This window comes from Polypterus senegalus, chromosome 12 (assembly GCF_016835505.1).
Source record: "Polypterus senegalus isolate Bchr_013 chromosome 12, ASM1683550v1, whole genome shotgun sequence".
Classification (NCBI taxonomy): Eukaryota; Metazoa; Chordata; class Cladistia; order Polypteriformes; family Polypteridae; genus Polypterus; species Polypterus senegalus.
Genome location: NC_053165.1, coordinates 32,889,776 through 32,913,993, shown reverse-complemented (window position 1 = coordinate 32,913,993; position 24,218 = coordinate 32,889,776). Strand labels below are relative to the sequence as shown.

General features: G+C 38.7%; 1 protein-coding gene across 2 annotated transcripts in view; it reads left to right on the top strand.

Moving 5' to 3' along the window:
* adad2 (adenosine deaminase domain containing 2) overlaps positions 1-24,218 on the top strand; it is a 114,483-nt gene that overhangs the window by 53,470 nt on the left and 36,795 nt on the right. For both annotated transcript variants that reach the window (XM_039771458.1, XM_039771457.1), the window contains 4 exons: positions 13,812-13,962; positions 14,285-14,452; positions 14,526-14,728; positions 15,407-15,638. In XM_039771458.1, the coding sequence (XP_039627392.1) occupies positions 13,812-13,962; positions 14,285-14,452; positions 14,526-14,728; positions 15,407-15,638 (754 nt within the window). The remainder of the gene's footprint in view (positions 1-13,811; positions 13,963-14,284; positions 14,453-14,525; positions 14,729-15,406; positions 15,639-24,218) is intronic.

Below are 24,218 nucleotides of genomic sequence, written 5' to 3'. Positions count from 1 at the left end.
TCTCTCTTGCTCGCAAAGCGTGTCTTTTTCTCCTTATCTCGCTCGCTCGCTCACAGTGCAGTCTCTCTCTCTCTCTTCTCTTGAGGGCAATTGTCTCCTATTCTCCGTCTGAGTCTGTTTGCCTCACTCATATAGTCATCTGTACGAGCGTATACTGTTTACTACAGCATTGTGACTGTGTGTGAGTGTGTGCGCGCTGTGAAGTGCGAGTCCCCATCTTGCGCCCCAAAACACGAAGCTGAGTCTCATTACTTTAACCACACCAGCCGCCTTCAGCTTGAAACAGCAACAGCGCTGTTATTTATTGCAGCAGGATGTTTATAATGTTTCTTGTATCGCCCATTGACGGCAGGCGCTTATAGCATGTCTGTGATCTTTTTAAATGTGCTTATATGGCGAACTGCTACAGCGCTGGGAGACTGCGATTGCTTTGGGACGCAACGTCCCGTTGGGTGGAATCCCACATGAGTTTAGAAACTCAGTCACACCAGCCATGATTCTTTTTAAAGGTAAAGTGCAGGTTAATTTATTTTATGTATTTTTACTTTATATGTTGTATTAATCATTTTTATATGAATAGTTTTGGGTTGTTGAAAGAATCATCTGAGTTTCCATTATTTCTTATGGGGAAATTCGCTTTGATATACGAGTGCTTTGGATTGCGAGCACGTTTCCGGAACGAATTATGCTCGCAAACCGAGGTTCCACTGTACTTTAAGTACATTTTCAGAATGGTATTGTCTTTAAATAATAATAACAAAAATTTCAACATTAAAGTGCAGTTTTTCTTAAAAAAATAAGTCAGAAACATAAAAGGTAATTTGACCAACTTAATCTTTAAACTCTGAGTAACCTTAGCCAAAATTATTTTGTACAGTAGGCTAAAACAGTGTGATCATTGAACATTTTGTAATTAGATGTAATTAGAATTACTAACGGTCACGGAAGTCCAATGATCCCCAGTAAGAGCCACAAAGTCCGCTTTCTGTAATGCATCTAATTTTGCTTGCTTTTTAATGTCCTAAAGCTGTTGAATTTTACTTGAGAATACGCTAACTGTGGCACATTTTCTAACCCCATATCTACAGTCCAAAGCAATGTATTTTGCGAGAGAATTTGTAAGTTTGACCTCTGTTGACTTACTAATTTTGGTCCTGAAGCCAGTCATTTCATGAAGTTTGGGCTGCCGACACCTTTTGTTGGTACTCGAACCCGTACTGCTAGTGCTAACAGCATACACAGTTTCTGTGCTTGCTGTAACATGTTTTGCATTTAGATGGAACTGTAAGGTTGAAGTGCCTCGGTGGTATGCAAACTCATTTTTGCACAATTTGCACCAAACCACGCTTTTATCAAGGCTTCCGTCGGATAGTCTTTTGAAGTGAAATTTGCCTCCGATCAGTCCTAGAAACGCGCTTTCCTCCGACTCTTATATTGTTGTAGCTCTGATGTGTGCATCAATGTAATCGATGTACCAGTAAATCATGCATTGACAAAAGCTTCCCTTTGCTTGTAATGCAAAGTGTGATTAAATGCGTTATTTTTTTAACGCGTTATGGAGTACATGCATCGAAGCTTCTCAGCTGTGCTTGTGTTAAGAAAAGGAAACATTTTAAAAATAGCGTAACATGATTGTCAATGTAATAGTCTTGTGACCGTTATGAGTGTTGCTGTCATCAAGGATTTGATTAGCATTATTTCATTCAGTCAGGTTCGTATTTGGAGGACGTGTTGTGTTCAAGTTTATTCCATGTTTGTCAACCGTTGTAAAGATAACAGGTTTCATTCATCGAAGTGTTCACCACCCAAATCGGAACTCGTGAATGTAAGATGTTCAACAGGCATTCCCGGTAGTAAGTTGTGGAAATTGCCTGTGAATATTTAGCGGTAGCGTGTGTATGAACTTAATTTAATCTTTTCCAGTCCTGCAAAGTCAGTTGACGCGAGCCGCTCGGAGTACATGCATCGAAACTTCTCAGCTGTGCTCGTGTGATCTCGCGATTTCCACGACTTTATTTAATGTTAGCTAAGACCCGGCACTTCAAAGTTTCTTGCTACAGCAATTTTAACTCCGCAAGAAAGTGATCCAAAGTCTCGTTTATACCTCGTGTCTTCTCATTAAACTTGTATCTCGCGAATACCATACTCTTTGTAGGCATGACAAACGGCAGCGGGAGTGTCTATAAACTTAATTTAAAGTTACGGTTCACACCGTGCTTTGTTTCCGCAGTTATATAATTCGGTTTTTGTTCAGCACTCTTTGGAACTGTTGCTTTTTGTCTGTGCACTGCGTCCGTTCACGTGAGCCGCTCGGTGTACATGCATCGAAGGTTCCCAGCTGTGCTGGTGCCATCTCGTGCAATGTCCATGGCTGTATTTAATGTTAGCTAAGACCCGGCACTTAAAAGTTTCTCTCGCAGTTTCGCTGAGTTTGTGCCATACACCACCCTGACCATCTCATCTTCCTCTGCATAAGCACAGTCCTTCACCCGTGAATATTTAACGGCAGTGTCTCTATTGGATTGCCGCTGATGAACGGCCTTATATGGGCAGGCACTAAATTACGTGGGAGGTATAACTCCACCTCCCACGGGCATTGAGCAGAAGTCTATTATAGTATATGGACGACAAAATAGGTTCCAGTTATGATAATTACGCGTAGAATTTCGAAATGAAACCTGCCCAACTTTTGTAAGTAAGCTGTAAGGAATGAGCCTGCCAAATTTCAGCCTTCTACCTACACGGGAAGTTGGAGAATTAGTGATTAGTCAGTATTAGTATAGATAATTAAATCTAATGTGTTATGATTATGAGTTGGACCTTTGACAATCTCACAAAATCCTACTGATAAGTAAAACATTTGCTAAAAGTGTCAGTTTCTACATCATTGTGTATATTAAAATCCCCCATCAGTACTACGTGATCATAATTTATAGCCAAATCAGATAGAAGGTTGTTAATTTCAGTCATGAACAATAAATATGGCCCTGGTGGTCTGTAGACTAGCACTATTGAAATCTGTTTTAAATTATTGAAATCTGTTTTAACATTTAAGATGAATGCCTCAAAGGATGTAAAGTCGCCTAGATTTTTAGACTTGATTTGCATTTTGTTACAATGAATTATTCCGAGGCCTCTTCCTCGACCGGAATCTCTAGACTTATGAATTAACGAGTATCCATCTGGTGACGCCTCAGCTAGGGGAACAGTGTCACATTTACTAAGCCAGGTTTCAGTGAGAAGACAGATCAGATTTTGTACTTAATATAATATCATTTACCAATACAGCTTTATTGCCAAGAGAGCGAATGTTCAATAAGCAGCATTTAAAACTGCATGATTCTTTCTGAACTGGTGATATATTTTAAATTTCTATTACATATGCCCCTGGTGGAGGGTCTAGTTTTATCCCTTGGTCTAATTATACACCTTATTTTTTGATTATCAATTAATTTAAGGTTTGTATCAAGACTAAATTTGCTGAATACCCCACAACAGGGATTTTGGGTAACAGGTGGGATAAACAACAGCCTGTGATTTAAGATCACATAACTGTGGCCTGGATGGTGCTCTGATCAGTCAGCCAGGCAGTTTTGCTGCCATATTTTGGGATAATACATAAGATTCCCTCCAGTTAGGATGACGACCATCTCTTTTGAAAAATCCAGGCCTTTCCCAAAAATCATCCCAATTGTTCACAAACGCTATGTTTTTTGCACACCAGGTTTCTAGCCAGCAGTGAAGGGAATGGAATCTGCTATAAATCACATCTCCTCTGTATAATCTTGGTAAGGGACCAGATACAATTAAATTCTGACATTTTGTTTTAACTTTGGTGCATAGAGAGATGAAGTTCTGCCTTAATACCTCAGATTGCTGTAAATAAATATCATTAGTGCCGACATGCAGAAATAAGGTACTTCATAGTCGGCGACACAGTCCAATGTGGCCTCTATGCCAGAAATCTTGGCCCATGGGAGGCATTTAACATTAACTGCTGGTTTAACATAGTTTGGAATTCTAACATTCCGCACTATGAAATCGACAATTATGAGCATTATTCTCAGTTTCCACAGGTGCGCTGTGGAGTGCTGAGAATCTGTTCTGGGTCCGAATTGGTGACCTGGGTGCTGGGGACAAAATTTTGGCTTCTTAGACCCCCGTCTTACTGTTACCCAATCACCCTGTGGTTGAATTGGTGCTGCTGACTTCGGCCGCGCACTGACCACAGTGGGACCTGGAGAGACTGAATCCGAATCAGAAGTAGACAAATTTTCTAACCAAACCGAGTCGATCCAATTTCCGGTTTGCCTAATTGCTATCAGGTTCCTAACGCGGTCCTCCAATTTGCGTATTTTCCTGACCAACTCTAAATTAACTAAACAATTTTGGCAGGTGAAGCTGTCTACACTGTCGGTTGGAAAACCTGAGCTGTACATGCTGCAGGAAACACAACATTTAAATGTGCCCTCAACGGGCAGAGAGCATATCGAATTTACGTTTAGTGTTGATGTCATCTGCGCCGTTTTTGTAAGTGCTTCGGCGCTTTCCGTGTTCAGCTGAATCACTAAGAGACTGTCGGCTTTAAGATTCTACCACCCGCTGAACGATCAACTTTGATTTCTCACTGCCGGTTATTTCTCCTGGTCAGCTGCCGGCTTTACTTCAGTTGAACTTACTCGGGTGTTTGCGAAGGGCAACGTGTATGTGGGAGACGACACCGGTCTGTGCTGTGCTTCCGCTCGCTGCTCCACTCTGTGCTGTGCTTCCGCTTGCTGCTCCACTCTGTGCTGTGCTTCCTCTCACTGCTCCGCTCTGTGCTGTGCATCCGCTCGCTGCTCCGCTCTGTGCTGTATGCTTCTGCTCGCTGCTCCGCTCTGTGCTCTTGGTCATAAAGCATGAAAAAAATTTTAATTGCAGTTATCTAGGGGAAGACATGCGATTATTAATTGACACAATTATCTAAGAAGTCAACAACCTTTAAAATTGCCGATTGCATTGCTCCAAAAAATTCCCTACAAGGTCTTAGCCTTCTGATCAACCTTTCACCTAAAGTGCACTTGCTTAGAGGTGTTTAAATAGCTTATTAAAATCTTGTGATCCATGCCACCGATTGCTTTGATTTTTTTCACAGCTTGTGCAGAATATCTGTATGTCTTCCAAATGGCATTGAATTTCGTTTTATATTTTTTAAGTTAATATTTTTGTTTTCTAGTATGGTTACCAATGTACACAACGTAAGCGTTTTGAAAACTGATTTATAACGATTTTTAATCTATTTTGATTTGACACTTTTATTCCCTGAAAACAGTTTTTTCCATGGGTTTTCTGTGTTTTATAAGAAATAAATTTGGGGAACTTTGTAACTTGAAAACATGGCGTTATCCGGCACTTCTGGTAAGGTTCTGCAGATGATAGAGCTTTGGAAGACTGCTTCAGGGCTGCTATTTGCCATTGGATCGCCCCCTAGATGGAAGTCAAACGTTATTTAAATTAATTAAGATTTCTTCATTGTAAAACTTAATTATATGTTTGATTAAATGGAAAATAAGTAATCAATTTAAGTATATTTGTGTTTAATTTTCCAAACATACATATCTGCTTTATGTCAACTGCTTTGTAACACAATGTGTAATCGCTATGAAAGGTGCTATGTACAGCTTTTATAAACTGAATGTGGATTTCCAGTACAGGAATTATTGGGGAAAAAACATGTACTGTATGTTATAATTTCAAGTGTTAGTTATGTAAAGATCTTTTTAAAATTTTTTTCCCAAAAGTGCATTTAATCTTTCTATTACTTTTAAGAATACTGTGACATATGTATTTATTTATTGATAACTTACTGATACTGTCAGCCAACTGATATAACACACATAATTTGCTCTCAAACCCACTTAATCCAATTCAGGGTCAGACAGCCAAATCCTGGACAAGCGCCATGAGCATGGGACAGGTGCTATATAAATAAAATGTATTATTATTATTAAGGTGGCAGTCTAATGTGTGACCCACTTATTTACATACTTGGGCCAATTATGAATCATAAATCAACTTAACCTGCCTGTATTTTTTTAACAGGAGGACAAATTCTCCGTATAGGGAGAACATGCAGAGTTTACATGTACAACAGTTAGGTTTGGTAGTAGTGCTGGACGGTGTACCGGTTCCTAATGAAAACCTGTTTTTATTTTTGTTATGATATGGATTTTTCTTATACTGCAACACCAGTTTAAATTGTCTAAACGACGTTTAGAACGTGGCGTAGCGGGAAACTGTTCAAGGGGGGCTGTTTTTCACTGCTACATTGCTAAATAGGCATGCAGTGGAGTACATGCAGTAGTGTAGGTGAAAATGGACAGAGAACACTCCGAAACTGAAGCTGTAGCTGACAAAAAAGTTGAACATGATGACACAGAAGAACTTTTGCCGAAAAAAAGGAGTTGCGCCCGTTGCCTAGAGATACTTTGGTTTTAAAAGGTCGGATGTGGACCATTATGTTCAAATGTGTAAATACTGTTTCAATACTACTAGATAATACTGCAAGCCAAGTTGTACTAGTTTTAGTTTTTTTCAATACAGTGTAATGTACCCTGGTACTGTGTGTAGCCCAGGTAAAATTGTGCTTAACTAACTGATTTATATAAATAAGTTACTGATGTAAAAAATGTAAATGTTGTTTTAAACTGTTCATTTTAGTATAGTAGTTTAATTCACCTGGTTATGCAGACTTTTATTTTGATAACCGGATGGTTAAAAAAAATGGAAGGTGGTGGAAGAACCGCGAGAGATAAAAAAAGGAGAGCGAGGAGAAAGAGAGAGCGGGACGCCAAGTTGGTGTAGCAGAAAGTTTGGGAGACAAATTATCAGCACGATAATTTACTTGAATATGAACTGCTGATTTAGAAGGAGAATTTCAATTAGACGTTCGCAGTGTCTATCTGGCGAATAAACCACTCGTTAACTCAGTGAGGTAAAGTAGCAAGGTGAAGAGGCAGCAGCTAACTCAGCTCAACACGCTTCTGGTGGACGTTCGTTTAATTGGAGATGCTTTTGGATTAGCTCAGCAGCGGTTCCCTGCTTGTCGACAGAGGCGGAGAGGTCGGAAGGATTTGCTGGACTGATAACCACATTGCCAAGTAGGGTACTTTTTATTTTGTTTTGTTGCTCCTGGTGGAGTGAAGGGACCGATAGGTTTTTGGTCGCGACGCTCACAAGCCACGAATCAGGCCTGCAACGTTTTGTTTTAAATAGAAAAAGAGTGAATGTGTTGTTATTATTAATAGTGTAATATAGTTCTTGATTATTTCCAGTTTATTACTTGTGTTTTGTCGGTTTATAATTAAACAGGGAGTTTATCATTGTTTTATAACCTAGTTTCTTGGTGTTTTTTATAAGTTTGTTTAGTATAAACAATTGGTTTGGGAACAAATGTAACAGGTAACTTAATCTACCTTTATTTATTTGTTATTACCTGTCCAGTATATTGCTATACGTAATTAATAATGTTTTGTTCAATTAACCCGAGACGTAAAATATTAAAACAATTAAAATCATAATAATTTAGGCATTGGAGTAAAGAACTCAGGGCCCCTTTCTACACACAGTTAGAGTAGATGGGCTACATGTGTAATAGTGTAACAACACGACTTTATTCTCGACATTTCTACTTTATTCTTGCCGTTTATGTCAAGATTAAAGTCGACATGTTGACTTTATCCTCGTAATTTGTCATTAAAGTAGAACATCGTAAACTAAACTTCATCGTAAAGTGAATATTTAATTTACTAGCTTTTCTCAAACCCCTTTGTAAGTTATATAGCACATGTGAAGGATGGCCGGCCATTTATCCCGGCCAATACCCCCAAGCCGCCAGGTGGAGCCCTCCTTGCAGCGTGGAGGTCCCCAGAAGACCAGCAGGGCATCATGGACAATGGAGTTTTTATGCAAAGCCCTGCTGGAGGCCGTGGGGGCCACAGGAGGGAGCTGCAGGGAGGACCGAGGGCTTCTTCGTGCCCTGTGACCCGGAGGTTCGTCATAGGAAGAGCGACGGACTTCCGGGTTGAAGAAAATTACTATTTACCCTGACCCGGAAGGAATAAGGACTTGTGGACTGTTGGGCAGAAACACCTCCGGGTCAGGGAGTATAAAAGGACTATGGGAACTCCCAGACAACGAGCTGAGCTGGGTGGAAGGGTGGCAACGCGTCTGGGAGCTGGAGGATTGGTTTATTTGAGAATTGTTGATTTATATGAGTATTGTGGTGGAGAGTGTGCTTTGTGCACTGTGGAAGAAAAATAAAGTCAACATTTGGACTTTTACCTGGTGTCTGGAGTCGTGGACAGGGGTTCAAGGGAGCGAGAGCGCCCCCTATCGTTCACACACATTAAATGCTTTGTGTTAAGTGTTCCCCGAGCCATGTTAAATCGGTATGTGCTTCTTAAATTTAATTCCTCTTGTACTGAGGAGGCACCGGCAGCGATTGCCCCACAGAATACATTCACTTCATGATATTCCTGCTCTCTGAACATTGAGAATGCTAAGATAACTACTTGATATAATTTTCATGTACTTGTACAGTACAATAAGTGCGTGAGCTTGTTCAGTGTAGCAGGATCAATGCACATGTTGATCTTTTTTTTCTTTCAGTACAGTGACTAATCTGCCCGTCTGTCTCTGTATTACGCAGTGCTCTGTCTGTGTGTTATGGATCTTAAAAATAACAGTTATAAGTACACTTGTTCATGTTAATTTCAATCTCAATTGTTAAAAAAATATTTTAAAAGGAGCACCCCACATGAAAATATAACAATCTCATTAACTGACAGTACATACCAATTTATAAATTTTATGTCCATTTGAGGTTAAAAAGAAAAAACAGTTTCTCCCCAACGGGGAATCGAACTCAGGTCACTGAGGCCCTGAAAAACATTTATTACTAAAAATGAAAAAGTTTCTGTTTTTACAATGTGTTTACACGGATTACTGTAGGAACGGAACACACATGAAATGCATGTGTTCCAAATAACGATCTATTATTTCCACTCTAAAATTCCACTTCACTCCCAGATAATCAATCAAGGCATTAGCTGGGAGATGTTTGTGCACGTTCTAAGTCGGTGGGGGGATGGAATAGCTGGCTGCTTGCAGCTTGTCTTTATCGGCACATTTACAGGATAAAGGACGCTGGCGGAGAGGTGCGAACGGTTTTAAGGCGGGCCAGATCTACAAGTTTTTTCGTAGACTCTGGTAATTCTAGTGTTAAATGTACCTCCTGGTTCTAAGTTTTAACACACATTCCATAATGTGAATATGCATCCCGCATGATTTTTGACTTAAAGAAAACTGGAAAGTCAACATATGCCATCGAGCACTTGGGTAAAGCATGTGTCTTTTGAAAATGTATAGTACCTTGATAAATTTGATTTGTTTTAAGACTGGATACTGAATTTCTCCACCCCAAACCATGGAGGTGGTGGCGGTGCCTACAGACTACTGGCCTGTTAACTAATTTCAGTGGTAGGGGAAACACCACTATTGGTAATAGTGTTCCATTACACAGGCTTAAGAATTTGATAGGGCTGCCAGGCACTTTTCTTGGTTGATTTACCAATTACAAATACTTCTCAGTATGTTTTAGTTATGGTTTCATGTATTTTTTTTTTCTTCTTGTTACATTGATGTGATTTGGAAACATGATAATAAACCGGTGATAATTAGTTGAATTTACGAATTGAACCAAATAATTTCACATAATAATGTCATTAGGAAAATGCTATATTGATGTTACAATTCTTACAATTTCACTATACTCTGCACATGTGGTAATAATGATGGTATAAACCTATAAAGCAGTAGCTGATTAAATTATTTGCATTATTATTATTTAAATTTTTTCATGAATGTTAATCCAACAAACAGAGGAAGTACTGAAGAGTTTTGCCTCAAAAGGCTTACATTTTAATATAGTTGAATCTGTCCATAATTTAGGCGTTATCTTTGAGATGAATTTGACCTTTGGTTGTTACATTTTGTAAGCTTTGTAAAATCTATCTTCTCCTGCCTATAAATATTACACACTTAAAATAATGACATTGCTCCTTAAGAAATTGAAAAGCTAATTCATTAATGTGTTTCAAATTTGACCAATGCAATGCATTTAAATCATTGCAATTTCAATTATTCAGTTTCACTACATGGTAACAACGATCATTACAATATCAACTTTATTCAAAGCACATTTTCATAATGTGTGAAGCTTAAAGTGCTTTAGAAGTAGTACAAAAAACACCATGTTATAAAAAATGGTTAAAATGGTAAAAGTTAATTTCCATTTGATTAACATATGCTGTTGTCATGAGAATGCTACAGAGGAAAGGAAAACTAGAAAATCTAGCTGGCAAAGATGCTGGAGAAAGTAAACCTCAAGGGTTTCCAAAGGCAAAAGACCAACTAGACACATTTAGAAATTTTATTGCATTTATTTGTTATGAAGTATTTCAGTTATTAACTGTGTATAATAAAAATACATATAATGCTGTCATATTTAACAGTATTGCATTGAAACTTTCCAGGCATATAAGATTTTATTATTTCTAGAATTAGAATATTAGTAGGACTGATGTTACATTTAGACCAACTGGTAGACTGCATTACATTTGCCAGTGTACCTACCAGATATATGACATGCATTTATTACATTAACCTATTTTACAGTTTATGCTCTTTAACATTAGTTTTCAACAACCAAATGAATTACACAAATTTAGCATTTGCATATTCGTATTTAGCCATTTCACAAATACTCCCAAATTGGAATAATTTTGGGACCAAAATAATTTTGGTATTAATAAATGAACCTCCTGGTCACCTGATCAGTTTTTGTTTATTTCTTACTACCAGAAACTTGGCAGTTCTACTACTGAATGAAATTAGTAACATTTTATTTGAGGGAGATGGCATTGGAAACCCTGAGAATGGCCTGGACCTATATTTTGACTTCTTATGCTCATATTTGAGGGTGAAGCTTCTCACAGAGTATGTGCTGCCATAAAGATATGATCCACTTGCATAGTTTGTAGAGCTTTGGGAAGATGGTGGGTAACTCTCACAGAAATATTGCAATCATGTCTTGTTTTCCTTGTGCATTTCTAAATTTTGCTTTGTTGTTGCTGCAGTGCAAGTCTTAAAGGTCCATGTGAAGTGTGCTTGGAGCACTGTCCACATCAAATGAGGAGAAGTCTACAAATACCTAGATGTGTTTTAAGGTCATCAAATCACTGGCCAAATTCTTGCTGTAAGATGTCAATGGCAGAAACATAGATACAGTAGATAGAACTTTATTTATCCCTAGGGGGAAATTTGGCTTTTTACGGAAGCTCCTTAAATAACTAACTAATAAACATACACTTTAACACTGAACATAATAGTCTCTGCTGTAACAGTGTTGAATGCTGGGAGGTGGCTGAGATTTTTCTCAATGTGCCGTGTTCTTCAATAAAAATGTGATTATATTCCAGGGCAAGATTCAACCTGCAAACACTGCAATAAAGTTCCGGCCTCACTGGGCCACATGTTTTGGGCCTGCACCAAATTAGCATCATTTTGGACCAAAATCTTTAAATGCCTTTCAGACAGCCTTGGTTTCACAATACCTCCTAACCCATTAAGAGCTGTGTTTGGTGGGCTCCCAGATGGGCTTGAAGTGGAGAAGGACAAACAAACAGTAATTGCATTTACTACACTACTGGCACGTTGACTTATTTTGCTCAATTGGAAGAATCCTAACTCACCTATTCTAAGTCAGTTGTTAACTCATGTGTTATACTTTTTGAAACAGGAAAAAATCAAATTTGCATTTAGAGGATCTGTCCAAAACTTTTTCAAAATCTGGCAGGATCTAATCAATAACAGTTTAGAATAAGCATTTAATTTGAAGAAGCAGGTTCTCTCTCCTATTTTACTCCATTTACTAATTTATCTATTCACTTATTTTTATTATTTACACTGCTGGCTTAGCTCTCTTTCTCGGTGGTGGGGGTTGATTTGTTTCAAACCTTTTTTTTTTTTGTAAAACTTGAGTTATGTGTATGGAATGTTTTTTGATTTGAATAAAATCAATAAAAGTAAAAAAAAAAAAAACTGATTATGGAAACTGACTTCACACTGTCTTAAACCACAGTAACAAGTTGGTGTGCCTGCAGTTTCAGAATGAGTATGTTCTGCTCTTGTATTATGGCAACAACAATGCTAGGTCAATTACTCGTTTGGAATTATTAAACTCAGAAACCTGCTGTCTGCCTGCTTTCATAATCGTTCTGATTGACCCTCTCAACTCAAAAAAATCTCTCAAGAATCCTGCCTCTGCTAAACCAATCTAAGCATTGTCATTGATATCGGTGCTGTCATCAAGTGCTAACCAATAGGAACGGGAACTTCTCAGTTTGACACACAGCTGATCGTAAATATGGTCTGATAACTCATTAATCTGCTCTGCCACAGTATTTGAAGGCAGACTCGAGCCTCTTAGCAATGCCACCTTCTCTGAGCTGAGGATATGCAACTTGAAAAATGCAACTTTTCAGAAACTGTATTTCTGTAAATGTTTTCCTGGCTCATCGAAGTTTAGTAACTCTTCCTACCTAGCACAATGCTCTGCATGTGTAACAGAGTAATACAGCTTAAGGTTATGTTCCTTAAGAATCACAACTTTTCCCTTGCAGATCAGATAGGTAACTGTGACATTAAACATGATGGAGAAAATAATCAGTCGTCCACTTCTCTTGAAACTATCTGTATTCTATGTTAACTTTTCTATTAGGTTTAGAAATTGACATATTGTTAAGAACATATTAACATACAATAGTCAATTGCAGGCCATCCAACAACAGTTTTCTTGCATTCAGGAATAGACTTGCCATCAGGGTGTTTCTGGTTCACACCCAGGGGCTCTTGACAACTTTGTCTTTATCTTTGGAATTCCTAAGGCCTAGAAGTGTCATTACAACAGATATAGGTTCGATTTCACAAGTAGGCATTGTGGTCTATGGCCGGCTTGTCATCCCGGCCAATACCCTCTGGCCGCCAGATGGAGCCCTCCCTGCAGCATGGAGGTGCCCCGAAGACCAGAAGGGAATCCTGCACAATGGAGTTTTCATCCACAGCCCTGCTGGATACCCCAGGTGCCGCTAGATGGAGCTGCAGGGAGGAGCAAAGAATATTATTTGCCCTACGCCCTGGAAGTACGTCCGAGTCACATGGACAAGGGGAATGACATGCTTCCGGGGTGAAGAAAAAGAAGAGTTTTGATCTGACCCGGAAGTGCTAAGAAGTCACATGTACTGGGGGGTTCAGAAGCACTTCCGTGTCATGGACTATAAGAGGACTGTGGCAGCTCCCAGACGGTGAGCTGAGCTGGATGGAATGGTGGCAACGCGTCTGGGAGTGTGGAGGATTGTATTGATTAGTGATTGTGTATTGTTTAATGAGAATTGTGGAGAGGAGGGTGCTTTGTGCACTGTGCTGTATTAATAAAGTCGATTATTGGAATTTTACCTGGTGTCTGACGTCTTAGACAAGGGTTCAAGGGAGCGATAGTGCCCCCTATCTGTCACAGCATGAAAATTGATAGAGGAGTAGCTGTCAAGTCTCTTAGGTCTATGATGAATTAGCATATCAAAAGCATTGTGGTACTTCATCTGTTATTTATTACAATTTATTAAGTATATTACCAGGAGAAATGACCTTAGTATTTACTACATCAGATTCTTGCTTTCTTCATCCTGCTCACTAATGACTCTGTTTCTTTGTAGAGAGTTTCAGTGAGTGTGGACAGAAACAAGACCATTATCAGTGCATTGCTTTGGGAACTGGAGATGCATGCTGCAGTGATTGGTTGTCATACTCTGGATGCATTGTTCATGACTGCCATGCCATTGTCATTGCTCGACGAGCTTTGAAAAGGTATGCTCAGCTAATTAACACATGCTGCTTTTGTAAGGCAGCACACATAATATATTTGATTCTGCATTTTTACAGGGTGAACAAAGAAATAAAACGTCTTTATTACTGTTCGTTTTGCTAGGCTGATTCTGTATTTTTCTACCATCTGACTGCAACAACCTGCTTTATGTGAATAATATTAATATAAAACACTTTCTGGCCTTCCAAATTTTCTTACTGTGCAGTTTCTGTAAAATATTTAATTTCAAGAATGTATTTGGATATGCTACCATAGATTGTTTAGCTTATACAGCAAATGCTGTTTTTGTCTTGTTTTCTACAGATTCCTCTTCAAGCAGCTCTTGCTTTACTATTGCAGAGATCCTGAAGTCCAAAAGAATTCTTTATTTTGCAAGTCTAATGATTCCTCACTGCTGTGCTTTAAGCCAGGAACCTTCCTCCACTTGTATACCAACGTAATTCCACGTGGACCAGCTCAGTGCATTTTGAAGTAAGATTGGTTGTAGACAGGTGGGGAGAAATTGTTGATATGATTTCCACTGACAATTTCTGATTCTCTGTAGGAATAATCCCAAGTCTTTGAAGTTGCAGTGTCATAGCCATGGCTCACTCATAAATGTAATCAATCAAAATCCAAAGATATCTGCTTCCCGGATCTGCTGCATGTCTGGTTCTGACAAACTAACACGTTGGTCAATGCTGGGGGTACAGGGGGCACTGCTGAGTCACTTCATCACACCATTTTATATTACCAGCCTTGTTCTGGGTAGGTAAACCAATTTTTGCTAAAGCATGGTCACAAGAATTCTTATGGCCAATACGTGCATATACACCGATCAGCCACAACATTAAAACCACTGACTGTAGTACCAAAAGTGGTTCAAGGCAGGATAACCGGTGAACCAGCAACAGGACCATGGGCGCTCAAGGCTGATTGATGCACGTGGTGAGTGAAGGCTAACCTGTCTGGTCCAATCTCACAGAAGAGCTACTGTAGCACAAATGCTTGATAAAATTGTTCAGGAATGGTTTGGGGGACTTGACAAAAATTTCAAGATGTTGACTTGGTCTTCAAAGTCCCCAGGTCTCAATCCAATCAAGCATCTGTGAGATGAGTTGGAGAAACAAGTCCAAACCATGAAGGCACCCTGCCTCATAACTTAAAGTACTGAAAGGATCTGCTGTTAACATATCATTGCACGATATCACAGGACACCTTCAGGGGTCTTGTGGTGTCCATGTCTCAGTGGGTCAGAACTGTTTTTGCTGCATGAGGGGGACCTAAACAATATAAGGCTGGTGGTTTTAATGTTGCTGCTGATCGAAGTATGTAAAGTATAATTGGGGTTACAACTTGTATAAATAGGAAATATTCATATTTTGCAGATTGCTTGTTCATTGTATTTTGGAAGTTTGTATTAAATTCTGCTTCTTTATATTCTAGGAGACCAGGGTCACAACATAGAACATGTTTCAGAGGTTATTAACTTTCGGCTAGGTGAAGGCCCATTGATGAAGCTGCCATATCCATTCACTATAAGTCACATCTACTTCTTCCGAGGGGGCAATGTAGTGCATGACACCAGTAACTCTGATGAAAAACAAAGTTTGAACTGGTGTACTGGGGATGAGGCGATTGAGGTTATAGACAGCACAACTGGAATGGTTCATGAAACGTGAGTATAAACTCATTGTTGGCTGCTAGGAGTCTTGCAGAATTTTGTGGTGATTTTTGGAAAATGGCATTAACTGACTAGACAGCAACGAACATGCCAAACAACATCAAATTTTGCAATTGTAATTCCTCCATCTCCTTTGCCAACTGTTGCATAATGAATAAATTGTTCTTTCTGATCATTAGAGTTAACATCACTTTCCTCACAATCTGATGGATAATCAAATGTTACATACATGTTGGTTAAACAAGAGTATAATAGTGTTTGTTTACTGTTACTGGTACATAAAAAGTATTCATTTTTATTTCAGCAAACAGAAGAAGCATGTGTCTCTCAGACAGTCTTCAATTTGGTTTAATTTGTTATGGTATGGGAAATGGCAGTGGGGAAAAGGTACCTATGGGACATGCTAATAACATTTATCTGATATATGATAACATAATTACACTTCAGTATCAATAACATAAGTGAAATATCTGGAGATCTAACAGTGATTCATCTTTTCCCAGGTTTGCAGCTTGGTTAAACCAAACACGGTTGTTTTTTTGTGTACATGGAAGAGTATAGGGAAAGAAGAATCATTTTGTTTAGAAAGAGTGACCAAAATGTGCCTCAATATTTTCAGAAAAGAAGAATGTGGTTAATAGTCCATTCTTTGGCCCTAAAGAAGTTTAACAAACTTGGACTTATGAAAAGCAAAGAATAAAGTACAAATAGGATTTATGTACATGAGAAATACAATTCCCTTGTTAGTGATTTGAAGATTAAAGAAGGTGTTTTGAGGGTCCTCAGATCAGTGAAGTGTTAAAAAGTTGATAAAGAGTTGAATGAAGTTGAGAAAGCCACTTGGCAGTACTCAAAAGTGTCTGCAGAAATGTTTTAGGAAATTCTATGGATAAAAACTATCCTGAAATAGTGAGTGACCTTCTCAAGTCATACAAAAGAACTGTGTGCAATGTGTCATTGGAAAAAAAATTCTTGAACTCCCACATAGACTTTTTCCCTGAAAAGCTCAGTGCGGTCAACGATCAACATGGTGAACAATTTTCACCAGGACATTTCCAACATATATGCTGACTATTGCTAGTCTAATAAAAGTGATGTACCTGAGACAAAGTGCTGCAGAAAATCAAAAAATTTCTAAATTAGACATATAATTTTAATAAGTGTGTAAATGTATATTTTCAAATTTACATTGTACATCACTTTACGTGATAGATTAATTCTAAAAACAATTCTGCACACAAAGTACTATACAATTCAAGTATTTTCACCTGCAGGACTTTTTTTTTTTGGTCTTGTTGACTAGTGTTGTAAAGATAAATAAAGGTTTATGAACTTGTGTATGAAGTAGTAACTATTAATAATACAATGGGGAAAATAAGTTTTTAACATGCTTACTGAAATTTATTTAATATTTAGTAGAAAAGCCTTTGTTGATAATGACCACTTAAAGATGTCTCCTGTAAGGAGAAACTAGTCGTATGCATTGCTCAGGTATGATTTTGGCTCATTCTTCCACATAAACTGTGTTCAAATCTTGAAGGTTCCAGGGGGCTCTTCTGTGAACTCTGATCTTCCGTTCTTTCCATAGAGTTTTAATTGGATTCAAATTGGGGGATTGACTGGGCCATTCTCTGTGCTTGGGATTATTGTCTGGTGCTGAAATGTCCACCCTTGTTTCCTCTTCAGCATCCTGGTAGATGGCTGTAGATTCTTATCAAGCGAAGGTCTTGAGAGAGCTCTATGCTTTTACCCATCATGAGATGCTTCTTGTGTATACCTTGGTATATGAAGAAACCTTTTTATAGGCCATGAATTAGGACTAAACCAGTTTATGTTAATTTGCACTGATAGGGGGCAGAATTGCTTTCAAAATACTGAAAGATTTCAGCTGATTTCTTGGTTTTCCATGCCTGTTAGCACCTCCTTTTTTCATGTGTTCATCACTTTTTTCCTGTGTCATTCCACTTTATTACACAATTTATGGATTTATTTGTTTAGATTTTTTTGTATGTTTGGATTACTTGGGTTCATACCAACATCTGGTGAAGATTTCATATCAATAGCCCCATTAGAAATATATCTACTGAGAAAAATGTTGACGCATTCAATACTTATTTTCCCCGCTGTATATACATGTTTGTTTTTTAGTCTTTACAGATTAACTTGAAATATCACTGTTGTATAAATGCAGTATGTATTTTGTCATTCATTTTGTATTTCACATTATCTATGGCCAGATGACTCCTGTTACCTGGGATTAGAATAAATTTGCACTTCTTTGTAAAAGGCAACCAAAAGAGGTTGTCATCAGAAGGGGTTATCCAGCTGTAAAAACCTTTGTGCCAGTGCCCCCAAATTTAAGAATGATCTCAGAAAATTACTGTAGGACTGGGGGAGAGAGCGGAAAAGAGAAAGAAACTGGGTAAGTATGAGAGTACTACTGTGTGGCCAGATTACAACAGAGAAGAAAATAAAACCATTCATGAATGAAGAGCCAAGAGAAAATGAACCTTTGATGCCTTGCAGTATTTAGTAGTTCAGAAATTAAAAGACTCGTTTTTCTAGTCCTGATGGTTACCTTGGCATTTTTGGCAGGATTTATACAGCTAGATCAGTAGGTATCCGCTTAAAAAGGACATTTTGATATATCAATATTTAGGGGTTAAAACAACTCTTGCAAGAGAAAAATGAAATATTCCAAAATCTGAGAAATACTTTGGATTTAATTGGAAATTGGTGACATAGAAAGAAAATTGTCTGACCTGTGTTTTATTTGTTATGTTTTGATAATATTGGAGTAGGCCGTGGTAATTGCTAATGTGGCATGTACATTGAGAGTACAGTGCAGGCTGAAGACTAGTATAAGAGCCAATCTTAGAAAGTTAATGCTTTACATTAAACTCATACTAGTGTTTGCTTAAGTAAAGTAGAATACAATCTTATTATAGCTTTAGAATATAGTCTTTTACCCCCTGTAAGTTAATTCAAAATAACTTTCCTCCCATAATCTGCAATACAGTTTAACTGAGTCAGTTTGTGTTTGGAATTGGTCCCTTAGCTAGCAGGGACTGAAAGACCCATTTACAACATGAAAATGGGATATGCATAGATTTTTCTGACTGTTTAGAAATGGTTCAACTGAATAAGAAAACTTGAAATTAAGCTAGATTTATAAGCTTTAAACAGAACTTTCCTTAAACAATCTTTTCTTTGCTACTTCAAGTTTTTCTCCATTTTTGTTTGAACTTTTATAGTTTGAATTTTTACTAATGTTTTTTACTTTACAAAGTATTTATACGAAGTATACAAAGCTATTTTGTCAGTGGAATCATTTCAACGTGTAAAGCTATTGCTGAATCTCATTTGCAAACATTGCATTTCTGAAGGAAAAGGAGGAAAGTTTGACAAAGTGTAAAAAATGTTATGGGTTATCAAAGCTACATTTGTTGGTTAATAGACAAGCATGCGGTGTTTTTTTTTTTTTTGATGCATCACACTAATATTTCTTAGTACTTGCTCTGACACCAGGCCTCACCCTGGGGGTGTACAAGTTAGAAAGTTATATACTGGAAACCTGACTTAAGATGTGAGGTATCGATATGTACAATTTTAAGTCTGTCGCTTGAAAAGCAATGCTGTGAATAAGGAATAAACAAATAAAATAGATTGTGCTATAATAAAAAAAATCCAGGGACGAGACTTTTTAGCCTGGGACGAGATATGACTTCTTCAGAGAGATATTTTCATGTCCCGTGAGACGAGACTTTGTGCCTAGAGATTCAACCACACCCGGGGCAGGAAATAAAAGACAAAGAGTAGATGACAAAGTAGAAAGTTGTAAAGAATTAAAAAATGCTGACATAATACACATGCAAAACAGGTTAGAGATAATGAAAGTACGAAAATTCAAAAGTCTCAAAAAAACTGATAGTAAAGATTGCATTAGTACAAACAAATGAAAATTATTTCTCGGTGAAATAACGGAACAATGAAAGAGATCGAATATATTGTTCAGATTAAACTTTAAGTCAGAGACTTGTAGATCGTCTAATTCGTGTTGCTATCGGAAAAGTATTGTTTCTTTCCAGTGAGGAGGCGTATCCGCGAGAATTAAAAGATTTGTATTTTGGTGAAAGTGAAATCCACATACGCGAGCAGCAGAGACACGAAGTGGCTGTATAATATATATATATATATATTGTGAACTCTGGCCCGGACACACACAGACGGACAACATAGTTTCACCCACACACTGTTTATTTACAATTAATTATATACAAAAGTCACGTGCACCACAAACCCCAGTGCCTCTTGCACTGATTCCCCAAAGTCCAGGCCTCACTCTTCCAGTGCCTCTCTCTCTTTGACCGCCTCCCGTCCTCTCTCCAGCTCTGTCCTCTTCCACGCGACATCCACTGCTCACTGAAGGGAGGCGGCCCCTTATATATGACTAGCAGAATACCCGCGCTTCGCAGCGGAGAAGTAGTGTGTTAAAGAAGGTACGAAAAAGAAAAGGAAAAATTTTAAAAATAACGTAACATGGTTGTTAATGTAATTGTTTTGTCATTGATATGAGTGTTGTTCTCATATCTATCTATATATATATATATATATATATATATATATATCTATGTATCTATATATATATATATATATATATATATATATATATATATATATATATATACATACCACGCTTAGCAGGAGAAGTAGTGTGTTAAAGAAGAAAAGAGAAAGAAAAGGAAACATTTTGAAAATAACGTAACATGATTGTCAATGTAATTGTTTTGTCACTGTTATGAGTGTCGCTGTGATATATATATATATAGCAAAATACCAGCTTCACAGCGATGTCATGTGTTAAAGAAGTTATGAAAAAGAAAAGGAAACATTTTAAAAATAATGTAACATGATTGTCAAAGTAATTGTTTTGTGTATTTGGCGGCAGCGTCACGAAGTTGTTTACGGCAGCTGCATCAGAAAATGTACCACGACGTCTGAAACGCCTCCTTTTTACTGTTTTCTCGCAGCTTGGATTGCTGCTGTCATATATATACACACACACACACACACATACATACATACATACATACATACATACATACATACATACATACATACATATACATATATACATATATATACATATATACATATATACACATACATATCTTCATATCTACATATGTATATACATATCTACATATATATATATATATATATATATATATATATATATATATATATATACATACATACCCATCTACATCATATATACACATACATACATACACACACACAAATTATATATATGTGTGTATGTATGTATGTGTGTATATATATATATATATATACACATACATATACTTGTGTGTATGTTTGTATGTGTCTATATGTGTGTGTATAGGTTTGGTCACTGAGAGCAAGGGAAAAATAATAAATTATAGTCTATAAGTTATTAAACAGTAAAACATTAACGTTTTAAGAAGTACAGGTACATTGAAATTACATTTTCTATGTGAACGTTCAAATTTGTGCCTCTGATAATGTGCCTTACCGGCATTTAAAGAAAATTAGTTTTGTGTCCTCTGCAGTGTTAAGAGAGAAAGGCTTTGGTTTGGGATAAAAGGAAAACAGGTGTAAAGAAAGGAAAGTTGCCTTTTTCTTTTATATAGTATAGAGAGATGTGTTCGCTGGCGTTATGATCGCCTTTTGGGGACAGTCGCGGTGGGTCTTGTGTAGACTGGTGAGGCGTCCCGCCATTAATCGGCTGTGATGGCACTGTCAGTCCTGCACTCGTGCGCGTCTTCATAATTGAGGTGAGGACCTGATAATCGTTATCGTGCAAAGAAAGTGTGAATCGCCTTAATATTATTTTGCCGTGGTGTAGAAAAGGGGTCCCGTGTTTGCACTTGTCTGGGCTATAGCGCAGGGGGAGGATGAAAAAAATTAAAAGTGCTCACTTTGACTTAAGGCAGAAGCGCAGTCAGCGTCTCAAAGGCTTTACCAAAACAATTATTGATGGCGAATCAATTATTCATAAAGCTTGAATTGGTGATCTGTTTTTCTGTGTTAACCTCATATTTTTTCATAGTTCTTCTCAAACTAAGGTGGTGCGAGGGTAAAATGAATCGTGATGCGCTGATCTATGTAATCCGTGTACCAGGAAATCATGCATTGACAAAGCTCCCTTGCTTGTAATGCAAAGTGTGATTAAATGCATTATTTTTTAACGCGTTATGGAACACATGCATCGAAGCTTCTCGGCTGTGCTTGTACTAAGAAAAGGAAAGATTTTAAAAATAATGTAACACGATTGTCAATGTGACCTTTTGTAAGTAGTGCCTGGAGGATTCAGTGTGTAGAAACTCTAGAGACAGCGTGTGTATTAACTTGTGGATTTTTCTGTGAGTATTTGGTGGCAGTCTGACGAAGTTGCTTCGGAAGACAGCGTTAGCGAGCTCAGCTCAGAGCAAAATGAGGTGGGAGGGGAGATGATGACGTGACTCCCCCACCCGCCTTAACTGTCAATCCCCCACAAACACAGTCTCGGAATTTGCATAAGCACACCCCTTCACCTACAATTTTAACTTAGTTACAAAGTGATCAAAACTCGTTTATATCCTCGTCCTCTCATTAAACTTGTATCCCGCATTACCTGTGGGTATGTGAAACGCCAGCGGTAGCCTGTCTATGAACTTAATTTAAAGTTTAGGTTTACACCTTGCTTTCTTTCTGAGCTGGCAACACTCATGAATATGGTAGTATATGTCACTCGCTCGCTTCTTATTGTTTTGCTGCCTTCTCAATTATAAAATGCATGTTTTCTTAAGCGCTTTTTGGAGGTCTTCCTGGTTTTCTACGCACTACGTTGACAGTCAGTTCACGTGATTACGTGGGAGGCGTGATGATGTCACACAAAACTCCGCCCCCCCACGTCATTCCAGCTCAACTCCATTACAGTTAATGGAGAAAAATACCTTCCAGTTATGACCATTAGGCGTAGAATTTCGAAATGAAACCTGCCCAACTTTTGTAAGTAAGCTGTAAGGAATGAGCCTGCCAAATTTCAGCCTTCTACCTACACGGGAAGTTGGAGAATTAGTGATGAGTGAGTGAGTGAGTGATTGAGTGAGTGAGTGAGTGAGTGAGTGAGGGCTTTGCCTTTTATTAGTATAGATTCCCGGACGAGCACCAGGTGTTTCCGGCATTCTTCCCTTGGCCACGCCCCAGCGTGGCGGAAGTGCCGGCTGTCCTCCCGGCAGCTCTCCGGGTGTCCTCCAAAGTCTTCCCCCCAGCACTTCCTTGTGTGGCGGAAGTGCCGGTCTCCTGGGATAATCAGGCACTGGGGCGCTGCCTGGCGGTGGCCACGGGTCCCTACAGGGCTGGGCTTCCAAGCCCTCTACCCGAGGCCTCCAGCATAACCAGGACGGACGCCCCCTCTCGGTCTGGAGGAGGCACAAGCCCTCCTCTGGTCCTCCTGGGCTTCCCTGGCCGGGGACCACACGGGATATACCGGCATCGGGGCGCCACCTGGCGGTGGCCATGGGTCCCTACAGGGCTGGGCTTCCAAGCCCTTTACCCGAGGCCCCCAACATAATCAGGACGGACGCCCCCTCTCGGTCTGGAGGAGGCACAAGCCCTCCTCTCGTCCTCCTGGGCGTCGGCCGGGGGGACCACATATATATATATATATATATATATATATATATATATATATATATATATATATATATATATATATATATATATATATATACTGCTCAAAAGAATTAAAGGAACACTTTTTAATCAGAGTATAGCATAAAGTCAATGAAACTTATGGGATATTAATCTGGTCAGTTAAGTAGCAGAGGGGGTTGTTAATCGGTTTCAGCTGCTGTGGTGTTAATGAAATTAACAACAGATGCACTAGAGGAGCAACAATGAGATGACCCCCAAAACAGGAATGGTTTAACAGGTGGAGGCCACTGACATTTTTCCCTCCTCATCTTTTCTGACTGTTTTTTCACTAGTTTTGCATTTGGCTACAGTCAGTGTCACTACTGGTAGCATGAGACGATACCTGGACCCTACAGAGGTTGCACAGGTAGTCCAACTTGTCCAGGATGGCACATCAATACGTGTCATTGCCAGAAGGTTTGCTGTGTCTCCCTGCACAGTCTCAAGGGCATGGAGGAGATTCTAGGAGACAAGCAGTTACTCTAGGAGAGCTGGAGAGGGCCATAGAAGGTCCATAACCCATTAGCAGGACCAGTATCTGCTCCTTTGGGCAAGGAGGAACAGGATGAGCACTGCCAGATCCCTACAAAATGACCTCCAGCAGGCCACTGGTGTGAATGTCTCTGACCAAACAACCAGAAAGACTTCATGAGGGTGACCTAAGGGCCCCATGTCCTCTAATGGGCCCTGAGCTGACTGCCCAGCAGCATGCAGCTCGATTGGCATTTGCCATAGAATACCAGAATTGGCAAATGCACCACTGGTGCCCTGTGCTTTTTACAGATGAGAGCAGGTTCACCCTTAGCACGTGACAGAAGTGAAAGGGTCTGGAGAAGCCATGGAGAACATTAT